The sequence below is a fragment of the Oncorhynchus mykiss genome, chromosome 6, assembly GCF_057628025.1.
Source record: "Oncorhynchus mykiss isolate SJ-2025 chromosome 6, ASM5762802v1, whole genome shotgun sequence".
Taxonomy (NCBI): Eukaryota; Metazoa; Chordata; class Actinopteri; order Salmoniformes; family Salmonidae; genus Oncorhynchus; species Oncorhynchus mykiss.
Genome location: NC_143027.1, coordinates 21,150,021 through 21,162,154, shown reverse-complemented (window position 1 = coordinate 21,162,154; position 12,134 = coordinate 21,150,021). Strand labels below are relative to the sequence as shown.

At 41.6% G+C, this 12,134-nt stretch overlaps 1 protein-coding gene across 2 annotated transcripts in view; it reads right to left on the bottom strand.

The window, feature by feature from the left end:
- The window catches only part of ptgs1 (prostaglandin-endoperoxide synthase 1), a 58,606-nt gene extending 49,950 nt beyond the window's left edge, over positions 1-8,656 (bottom strand). The window contains exons 1-2 of one of the 2 annotated variants that reach the window (XM_021605593.3): positions 8,323-8,656; positions 8,119-8,208 (exon numbers count right to left, since the gene is read on the bottom strand). In XM_021605593.3, coding sequence (XP_021461268.1) covers positions 8,119-8,208; positions 8,323-8,329 — 97 coding nt within the window. In that variant the 5' untranslated portion in view covers positions 8,330-8,656. The remainder of the gene's footprint in view (positions 1-8,118; positions 8,209-8,322) is intronic. The other variant, XM_090237208.1, reaches the window with a different exon arrangement.
- Positions 8,657-12,134: the final 3,478 nt, after the last annotated feature.

Genomic DNA, 12,134 nt, shown 5'->3' with positions numbered 1-12,134 from the left:
GTATGTTGTAAAGCAGATTAAATGTGCTTAATTTCGCAATAAATATATAAGCATGAGAAAGCTTCTTCTTTTAAAATAGTGGCTAGTCAAAACTCTTTTCACACCCAATTGCGCAATGACTAGGCTTATAAGAATAGAGGTTTCACTAGGCTCTGTAGGCTATGTCCACTCCAACCGTGTTGCATGGGTCCTTGGCCTATAGGCGACGTTTGGAGTCATTTGGCCATTTTAGTTGTAATACAAACCTTATCAAAACATATAGGCCTATGGACTAGGCTACATGTGTGCAACTATGATTTGAAAAAGTCAAAAAAAAATCCTGCCGTTTCTCACCTTAGACTGCACATGCTGGGCATAATTCACAAGTGATAATATTGTCACCCATCAGACTATTTTCAATTGAATCTTTTCTTTACATATACTAAATAATATATGCGTATGAAATTAGTTTTGATTTAGAATGTAACATTATCATGCACCTGTCAGAACAGGGTCATGGGGGAAAAAAAATTGTCATATGCACCTAAATAGCTAATGGAGGAAGCTTTTCCCCACAGTACATTTTTATGCCAGCCTGGTAAGCTATACTCCTGATGTAAAGCAAAGCAATGTGTTTAATATTAGGAACGTTGAGAAATAAACTAAATAAATATAGTAGGTCTAGCCTATAGAAAGCTGATGGGATCCTCTTTTTAAGAGGCCATCAAAACAGTTGTCATAGTCTATAGAAATGTTTTGCAACATGAGCTCATGGCCTCTAATGCAATAGCATTTGCATTGACGTCAGAGTGATAGAGAGACAATAGAGCGCTGAGTACCAGGCCATTAGCAACTGGCCGTTAGCAAGTTTGGTAGGCTCCTAATGACCATCAGCGGCATCAGAGCTCAGTTTTGGAGAATCCGAGTTACCTTGACTAAACGGTCAGGTGGAATTTGACTGCGGCCATGACTTGTGGCGGTAATATGCTCACCGTAACAACCCTAGCTGTCCAAACCCAGTTTTATCAACCGTCTGGGAGGCTTGTCTCAGATTATCCTGCAGGTGAAGAAGCAGGATGTGGAGGTCCTGGGCTAGCATAGTTACACGTGGTCTGTAGTTGTGAGGCCGGTTGGACGTATTGCCAAATTCTCTAAAATGACTTATGACCATTTAATGCTCTGGCGGACATTCTTGCAGTCAGCATGCCAATTGCATGCTTCCTCAAAACTTGAGACATCTGTGGCATTGTGGTGTGTGACAAAATTGCATATTTTAGAGTGGACTTCTATTTACATTCGAGTCATTTAGCAGACACTATAAGTCGCTCTGGATAAGAGCAAGTGCATTCATCTTAAGATAGCTACACATATCACAGGCATAGAAAGTACATTTTACCTCAATGTAGCTGTCAGTAGTGTCAGAGCTAGAAGGTGGGGTGGGAGGAGGATTATTTAAAGATACTGTTTGAAGAGGTATTGTTTCAGATGTTTTCAGAAGATGGGCAGAGACTGTTGTCCGAGCGTCAAGGGGAAGCTGGTTCCACCATAGGGGTGCCAGGACAAAGGAGAGCTTGGACTGGGCTGAGCGGGAGCTGCCCTTCCATAGGGGTGGGAGGGCCAAGAGACCTGAGGTGGCAGAACGCAGTGCTCAGGTTGGAGTGTAGGGTTTGAGCATAGCCTGAAAGTAGGGAGGGGTAGTCCCTCTTGCTGTTCCGTAGTTAAGCACCAAGGTCTTATAGTGGATGCGAGATTCAACTGGAAGCCAGTGGAGTGTGCGGATGAGCAGGGTGACATGAGAGAAATTGGCAAGGTTGAAAACCAGGTGAGCTGCTGCATTCGTTGCAGGGGTTTGATGGCACAAGTGGGGAGCCCAGCCAACAGCGTGTTGCTATAGTCCAGACAGGAGAGGACAAGTGCCTAGATTAGGACATGCGCCACTTCCTGTGTAAGGATTTTTAAATATATATTTTTTTACCTTTATTTAACTAGGCAAGTCAGTTAAGAACAAATTCTTATTCTCAATGACAGCCTAGGAAGAGTTGGTTAACTGCCTTGTTCAGGGGCAGAATGACAGATTTGTATCTTGTCAGCTCGGGGATTCGATCTTGCAACCTTTCGGTTACTAGTCCAACGCTCTAACCAGTAGGCTACGCTGCCGCCCCACGACCCAAGGTAGGGTCGGACTCTACGGATGTTGTAGAGCATGAACCTGCAGGAGCGGGTCACTGCCTTGATGTTTGCAGAGAACGACAGGGTGTTGTCCAGGGTCACACCAAGCGTCTTTGCACTCTGGGAGGGTGACACTGGAGTTGTCAACCATGATGGAGAGGTCTTTGAGCAGGCAGGACTTTCCAGGGAGGAAGAGTAGTTTCATCTTGTCGAGGTTGAGCTTCAGGTGGTGGGCCGACATCCAAGTTGAGATGTATGTCAGGCACACAGAGATGCTTGTCGCCACACCTGGGTGTCAGAAGGGGGGTGGGGGGCGAGTAGTTGAGTGTCATCCACATAGCAATGATAGGAGAGACCATGTGAGGATATGATGGAGCAGTGTGACTTGGTGTATAGAGAGAAGAGGGCCTGGGGTGCAGACACAGATCATCTCCACGTCACATGGTAGGAGCGGCCTGCCTGGTAGGATGCAATCCAAGAGTGTGCAGAGCCTGAGACGCCCAGCCTAAAGAAGGTGGAGAGGAGTATCTGATGGTTCACGTTGTCCAAAACAGCAGATAGATCTAGGAGGATGAGAACAGAGGAGAGAGAGTCAGCTTTGGCAGGGGGAAGAGCCTCCGTGACACAGAAAAGAGCAGTCTTGGTTGAGTGACCCATCTTGAAGCCTGACTGGTTAGGGTCAAGATGAGAGTTCTGAGAGAGATAACGAGAAAGTTGATCAGAGACAGCACGCTCGTGTTTTGGAAAGAAACGAAAGGGAGACAGGTTTATAGTTTTTGACAGTTGAGTCAAGTGTTGGTTTCTTGAGGAGGGCAGCAACTCAGGCCATTTTGAAGTCAGAGGGGATACAGCCAGTGGTCAGGGATGAGTTGATGAGGGAAGTGAGAAATGGGAGAAGGTCTCCAGAGATGGTCTGGAGAAGGAAGGAGGGGATGGGGGTCAAGCGGCCAGACCTCACTAGTGACAGGATGTCATCTGGAGAGAGGGGAGAGAAAGAGGTCAAGGCGTAGTGTAATTCTGTGTGAGTGGACACAATATGCTGAGTGTATGAGTAGCGGATGTCGTCAACCTTTTTTTCCAAAGTGGTTGACAAAGTCATCCACAGAGAGGGAGGAGGAGGGGTGGAGGATTAAGTAGGGAGGAGAAAATGGAAAATAGTTTGCTAGGGTTAGAGGCAGAAGATTGACATTTAGAAAGTGGCTTTAGCAGCAGATACAGAGGAAGAGGGTAGAGAGGAGGGAGGGAAAGGATGATAGGTCCTCCAGAACATAGGTTTTTCTACATTTTCGCTCAGTTGCCCACAGCCCTGTTCTGTAAGCTCAGCCACGGAGCAGAAGGGAAGGGCCGAGCCAGCCAGGAGGAAACGGGACAGCGAGTCATAGGATGCAGAAAGGGAGGAGGGTAGGGTCGAAGAGGCGGCAGGGAGAAGGATTTAGCAGAAGGGAGAGATGAGTGGATAGAAAAGGAAAGAGTAGTAGTTACCATCTGGGTAGGGGCTGAGTGGTTAGGGTTGGAGGAAAGGGAGACAGAAAAAGAAACAAAGTAGTGATCAGAGACCTGGAAGGGGGTTGCAGTGAGATTAGTAGGAAAGAAGACTCTAGTAAAGATAAGGTCAAGCGTATTGCCTGCCGTGTGAGATGGAAGGGATTGGTAAAGGGTGAGGCCAAAAGAGGCAAGGAGGGGAAAGAGAGTTGGAAATAAATTAATTTGAAGGCAGATATTGGCAGGTTGAAGTCGCCAAGTACGAAGAGAGGTGAGCCATCGTCGGGAAATTATCTTATCAAGGTGTCAAGCTCATTGAGGGATAAGTCGGACCACAGAGTGAAGGAAAAGCAGCCAACAAGTGCTCAGCATATGTGGGAACTCCTTTAAGACTGTTGGAAAAGCATTCCAGGTGAAGCTGGTTGAGAGAAAATGCCAAGTGTGCAGAGTACAGGGTGGCTATTTGAAGAATCTCAAATATATGTTGATTTGTTTAGCACTTTTTTGGTTACTACATGATTCCATGTGTGTTCTTTCATAGTTTAAGTCTTCACTACTATTCTACAATGTAGAAAATAGTTTTAAAAAATTAAGAAAACCCTTGAATGAGTAGGTGTTGCAGTTTGGATTTACGCATCCTGAAAATAAACGCTTAGACGGCAAAGGCTTTCTGTGACAGAAAAATCTCTGTAGAACAATTCCCATCCCTTACAAGGGGCTAAAACATAGGTTAATTTGTGTGCATATCTCACCAAAAACACTGTTATTCCTCATACTTTTATTTCACTTAGCCTAATTACGTCAGTAAATTCTGTATTTAAAATCTGATATGCCAACTTGTGTCTTTGAAAATAAATGTAATAAGCATTTATGGACAGTGATGAATATAGGCTAAGTCATAAAATGAGAAATGTGCCTTGCCTTAAATATCCTGTTTTGACATTTTAATATAGCGCACAAGCTGCTAGGCAAAAAAGGTAATCATAACAGCAAAAGATCTTGCCTATGTAAGATGGCAAGGTTTTCTTGAATGTGGGGTAATTGTGTAGAAATCCAATGTCACACGAACATATTCAAACTCCCAGTATTTGGGGAAAAGATCAGGGGTGGGAAGCCAACCCTCTTGGAGAGTTACAGGTACCTGACAAAATAAAGGAAACGCTTGAGTAAATAAGGGATAAAGCATATTGAAAGCAGGTGCTTCACACAGGTGTAGTTCCTGAGTAAATTAAGCAATTAACAGCCCACCATGCTTAGGGTCATTTATAAAAATGGCCATTATTTTGGCTACCATGGCTAGAAGATCTCAGTGACTTTGAATGAAGGGTCTCAAAGAACCATAGGGGGTTTAAAGTGTATCTGTGTTTTTCCAAGTATCCAAGCCATAGACTGCTGCTACCCCCCGGCAAACAGTACCGGAGCATCGGCTCTCGGACCAACAGGCTCCGAGACAGCTTCTACACCTAAGCAAAAATACCGCTAAATAGCAATAAGACTGCTAAAATGGTTAATTAAATGGTTACACAGACTATCTGCACTGACCCTATGCACACTCACAATACTAATATATATATATACACACACACACACACAACACAAACACACCTTTGCACTCATCATATGCTTCTGCTACTCTGTTCTTTACTATTATCATCATCAATCCTGATACCTAGTCACTTTAACCTGCATTCATGTAGATACAGTACCTTCAACGAGTATACATACCGCCTTGACTTAATCCACATGTTGTGTTAAAGCCTGAATTCAAAATGGATTAAATAAATAAAAACACTCACCCACCTACACACAATACCCCATAATGACAAAGTGAAAACATGTTTAGAAATGTTGGCAAATGTATTGCAGAAATATCTGAAGTACATACTGTACCAGTCAAAAGTTTGGACACACCTACTCATTCAATAGTTTCTTTACTTTTACCATTTTCTACATTGTAGATAAATAGTGAAGACATCAAAACTATGAAATAACACATATGGAATCATGTAGAACCAAAAAAGTGTTAAAACAATGAAGAGGCGACTCCGGGATGCTGGCCTTCTAGGCAGAGTATATAGAGTATATACAATCAACCGCAATGATGAAACTGGCTCTCATGAGGACCGCCACAGGAAAGGAAGACCCCAAGGTACCTCTGCTGCAGAGGATAAGTTAATTAGAGTTACCAGTCTCAGAAATTGCAGCCCGAATAAATGCTTCACAGAGTTCAAGTAACAGACACATCAACACCAACTGTTCAGAGGAGACTGCGTGAATCAGGCCTTCATGGTTGAATTGCTGCAAAGAAACCACTACTAAAGGACACCAATAAGAAGAAGAGACTTGCTTGGGCCAAGAAACACGAGCAATGGACATTAGACCAGTGGAAATCTGATGAGGCCAAATTTGAGATTTTTGGTTCCAACCGCTGTCTTTCTGAGACCCAGAGTAGGTGAACGGATGATCTCCACATTTGTGGTTCCCACCATGAAGCATAAAGGAGGAGGTGTGATGGTGTGGATGTGCTTTGCTGGTGACACTGTCAGTGACTTATTTAGAATTTAAGGCATACTTAACCACCATGGCTACCACAGAATTCTGCAGCGATACACCCTCCCATCGGGTTTGCGCTTAGTGGGAGTATCATTTGTTTTTCAACAGGACAATCACCCAAAACACACCTTGAGGCTGTGTACGGGCTATTTGAACAAGGAGAGTGATGGAGTGTTTCATCAGATGACCTGGCCTCCACAATCAACCCAATTGAGATGATTTTGGATGAGTTGGACAGCAGAGTGAAGGAAAAGCAGCCAACAAATGCTCAGCATGTGTGGGAACTCCTTCAAGAGTGTTGGAAAAGCATTTCATGTGAAGCTGGTTGAGAGGATGCCAAGAGTGTGCAAAGCTGTCATCAAGGCAAAGAGTGGCTACTTTGAAGAATCTAAAATATATTTTAATTCATATAACACTTTTTTGGTTACTATATGATTCCATGGGTTATTTCATAGTTTTGATGTCTTTACAAATAAAGAAAAACCCTGGAATGAGTAGGTGTGTCCAAGCTTTTGACTGGTACTCCGTGCGTGTTGTTTATTTATATATCTAACACACAAACACTACATGTCTATATAGGTCTTAATCCCATTTTACCTTTAGATGTGTGTATTGTTAGATATTACTGCACTGATGGAGCTAGGAATACAAGTATTTCGCTACACCTACAATAAAATCTGCTAAATATGTGTATGCAACCAATAAAAAATTTAAAATGTGATTTCATGTTTTTCAGCAACTGGGAGACTGGTAGGGATAAAGGGAACAATGAACAGAGCCAAATCCTTGATGAGGATACTTGAATCCCATTGAAAATCTGTGGAAAGACTTGAAGATTGCTGTTCGAACCAGGGATTGTAGTGACGCCTCTTGCACTGAAATGCAGTGTCTTAGACCGCTGCTGTATTTAATTTTCAATGAATTTGACACTGTCATTATAGGGTATTTTGTGTAGATGGGTGAGAAAAATAATATACTTAATCAATTTTGAATTCAGGCTGTTACAACAAAATGTGGATTAAGTCAAGGGGTATGAATACTTTTGGAATGCACAAATGCTTTGTAATCCTGCACATTGATCTGGTACTGGTACTTCCTGCATATAGCTTCATTCTTGTATTTTATTCCAAGTGTTAACATTTTATTCTTACTTTTTAACTCTGCATCGTTGGGAAGGGCTCGTATTAAGCAAACATTTCACTGTCAAGTTTACACCTGTTGTATTCGGCAAATGTGATAAATGTAAAAAAAATTGGGTGTGTATGCGCGTATCTCAGTCACAAGATCTCAACCCACTTGAAAACTTATGGGAGATTCTGGAGCCACCTAAAACAGCGGTTTCCCACCACTATCAACAGAACAGCAAATTATGGAATTTCTCATGGAAGAATGGTGTTGAATTCCTCCAATAGAGTTCCAGACACTTGTAGAATCTATGCCAAGGCACATTGAAGCTGTTCTGGCTGCTCATGTTGGCCCAACGCCTAATTAAGACACTATATTGGGGTTTCCTTTATTTTGACAGTTACCAGTAACTCAAGGCAGGATTAGCTAAAGTTTGAATTTACATGTTGGGTTCTTAAAGTCAAGGAGAGACTGCAATTCGTACTATGGTTAGCCACTGCCACCAACCATTAATATCATATACAGTTAGCATACTCTAAATTCAATGGCCAAATCATCTGAAAGTAACTTAAACCAAGTCGTCGAGTTTTGAGTGTGTATATTTAAAATAAACCTTAATACATCTGACCAGTGTTTTAAAAAGGGCCTTATAGCTAAACCATGAGAAAACATGTAGATTTTCAGGAAATTCGCTTTAAAACAGATTTTGTTTCCTGGGCCGGACCCACGGAAAAAAAATTGACACCCCTGGAAAACTTGGCACCCCTGAATAATACTATAGGTTATAATAATACAAGATATTACGCTTACCAACATTCGCAGAGGCGTCTCTGATCTCTTCCCCTGCACATGTTGGTAACCTTAGCAGCAGGATAAACGCCCATACGCACACGATGCACTCTAGAAACACAATTATCAGAGTTAATTAATTGAGAAACAACCTATACTAACCAGGGTTGGCGACTTTGATTAAATATGTTCGGGGGGGGGGGGAATTAATTATAAGGAACTCACCTCTCATTGTAAGATGTACTGCATAAAACGCACCTTCAAAGCACGCGCTCTTCTCAGTAAGACAGTGCAACAAAAAGTAGTTATTAGAGTACTCTCATAAATAAACACCCATACCCGAAACGAAGTATTTTCTGACAGGAAACTGTTTAGATACCATCTAAAAACTGACAAGTCCACACAGAATTACATACAGGACATTATGACTGCAAGAATGTAGGAGCGAAACGAGTAGTGTAGCTCCCCATCTCCTGGTTCACTTCAGTATGCAGCCTTCTCAACACCCAGATTGGCTAGTGTGTAATGTAGTTTAATGGCTCCATCTATTGGTTGTTATGAGAGCATTACAATCCTAGTGAAGATACTTTAAACTAGTATGAATACTTGCTTTTCTTGCAATTGCAATATCCTTGAATTTTGCAAATTACACACCCTGAAAATCATCATCATCGTAACTGTGTAACCAGTATAGAGGTAAAATGGTTTTATATTGGATATTCAGTTCTCTCGTCAATAGCTATTAAACCAAACATGCCATTACTATGAACATAGTTTATTCTGAATCAGGGGTGGATGGAGAAAAATCCACATGAGTTTTTATTTTTTAAACAATTTCAGATTTCAATCTTCAATAGCTCTTACACAAAGCGTTCCAAAGATTATGAAAATTACATATTCTGAATCGGGGGAGGATAGACAAAAACGTACAGAGTCATCATTTAGGATGTGGAGTTCCAGGTCCCAGTGTGAATTTACAACGCAGGAGGGAAAAAATAAGAATAAGAAACAAACTTTTAAAAACATGAGGCTACGTCCATTTGGCGCAGGCCTACATGCAACACGCTACTGTGTATCCTGTCATCTGCAGTGGGGAAATTTTACGGAAAGAAACCTTTAATTTCTCTTCTTCTGTGGGTTTTATGGCGGACTATACCCCAAAAAAGTGTATAGCCACTACAAACTGGACAGGGTTAAAACATTTTTCTTTAAAGAAAATCCTTATGTGATGGGGAAAACTAACTTCATCCACCCAAATAAAAACAAAAACAAAACTCCCACTTGTTCCTCCCTTCAAATCTTTGCATATGGCTCTAGCCCAATATTGGACTAAAGGAGCCTAATGTTACTCCTTAGTTTAAGGACCTTACTTGTTCTGTTTAAAGTGTGAATTGGCTCTTGGAGCCAAAACAGGCAAATACTCCAATTAAACCTGATTCGATTTTCAATTGTGGTATAGTTCTAGAAACATAACCGGTTTTAACTCAGTTGCAGCCAACAGTATTTGTCAGACAGTGAAAACACATTTGTTGTGTCTGCTGACAAGGTAAAAATCTGTCGTTCTGCCCCTGAGCAAGGCAGTTAACTCACTGTTCCCTGGGCGCCGAAGACGTGGATGCCGATTATGGCAGCCCCCCGCACCTCTCTGATTCAGAGGGCTTGGGTTAAATGGGGAAGACACATTTCAGTTGAATGCATTCAATTGTACAAATGACTAGGTATCCCTCTTTCCCTTTCTTCCATTTACAAACAGGTGTTTGGAGATGCAGATAGCTAATTAGCACAAATAGTTTACTCTGTCTTCAATCTGTTTTCTGTAAACAAGCGCTGTAACATGGAAATATGGCCGTGTAGGAACACTAACCCTATAAAGGTGTATATCAATTTAACCTTTTTTTAATGATTTCTCGCCGATATGAAAGATAAAGTCTTAATGCTTCCAAACCACAAAGTGTGTGTTGCTGTTCAGAAGCTTTTCGTTTCTTAACAAACCTCCCCCCTACAGAAGACACCTTCATCCAATGACTCTTATGTGTAATGTAATGGAACTGAAAGTCATGATCAAGGGCTAGTACGTCCCGTGACAATACTCCATGCAATTCATTCAACGAGAAAGCTTTCAGTCCCAGGAACTGCTCCAACAACTCCACAATGATATCTATTTTCCTGGACTTCCTGTGGCACTGTCCTTGGCAGTGCCATTCATCACCATAGCTATAAAGACCACAAAGTACACCTTCTTAACCTGTAAAATATCTGGGTCTTGCTGGTGAAAGGCAACCCCTGCAGCCTGCAGTGAAGGCCTATCTACCACTAGGGCAGTTACGGTGGGTGACCTTATTGCCAAATCAGCAGTCACAAGTCATGAAGGCAGCCAAATTACATGTGACCGTTTAGCCAAGGTAATTAGGCTTCTCCAAGCTCTGATGCTGCTGATGGTCATTAGTAGCCTACCAAACTTGCGAATTGCCTGGTACTCAGCACTCTATTGTCCCTCTAAACACTCTGACATCAATGCAAAGGTAATCGAAAATCTAATCAAACACTCCATGAGAGCCCATGAGCTATTGCAATTGCTTGAGAAAAAACAGAGTGATCATCTTTCTATAGACTAGGCTTACTATATTTATTTCTCAACTTTCCTAATATTAAGCACATTGCTTCTCTTCACAACAGGAGTACAGGCTACCTGGCTGACATGAAAATCAACCACAGGAAAAGTGTCCTCCATTCACTATTTAAGTGCATAGATTACATGTATTTTTGTCCGCCGCCACTGTTTTGAGACAGGTGCATGATAAGGGTCCATTCTAAATCAAAACAAATTTCCCACATGTATTATTTAGTATATGTAAAGACGAGATTAAATCAAGAATCGTCTGCTGGGTGACAATACTAGCCTATCACTTTTGAATGATGTATTATCACTTGTGAATGATGCGCAGCGTAAGGCAAGAAACAATGGCTTTTTTTGCGACTTTTTCTAATCATAGTCTCAACCCTCATGTAGCCTAGCCCATAGACCTATATGTTTTAATAAGGTCAGTATCACACCTCATGTAGCCTAGCACATAGAAATATAATGTTTTAATAAGGTCATTATCACACCTCATGTAGCCTAGCCCATAGACCTATATGTTTTAATAAGGTCAGTATCACACCTCATGTAGCCTAGCCCATAGACCTATATGTTTTAATAAGGTCAGTATCACACCTCATGTAGCCTAGCCCATAGACCTATATGTTTTAATAAGGTCAGTATCACACCTCATGTAGCCTAGCCCATAGACCTATATGTTTTAATAAGGTCAGTATCACACCTCATGTAGCCTAGCCCATAGACCTATATTTTTTAATAAGGTCAGTATCACACCTCATGTAGCCTAGCCCATAGACCTATATGTTTTGATAAAGTTTGTATCACAACTAAAGTGGCCAAAAACTTCTTAAAATGAAACACATGAATCCGCTTTACAGGTGTAGAGCCTAAGCAGCGTGTGAGTTTCAAGTTTGGGGAAGATCCTTTCCTCCATAAAAATGCATCTTTATAATAAAAGCATTACATGCATAATCACATTTGCGGTCACTTTTGATAAAGGTGTTTTCCTGCTAATGGAACATTCACACTGCCCTGTGCCCATTGCTGCACTTATAATGTGAAGAAGAGTTTATCAACATTTTAAGCTAAATGTTCTGATCTGTTGTCAGCTTCATTGCCTAAAAACATTGTTTTGATGCTAGTGGTTGTATTAATTTGGGATCTATAGCATTCCACAACTGTTCTTGACTATGTTTGGAATATTTATTTATTGCACAGAATAGGTCAACTGTTGTAATATGGCGGATAGTAGATTGACATAGGCTAGTACTTTTGCTGTTCGTTAGGCCTACTCGTCTTGTTGGCTGATGAAAAGTAAATGTGGACAGTTCTTCCAAATTCTTGAATATGCACCTCGGAATTGGATAAGGACACGCGCAGTTGCGTTCCTGATGTGTCTGTCTTCACTTGTAGCCTGTGAGAAACACCTGATCACGTG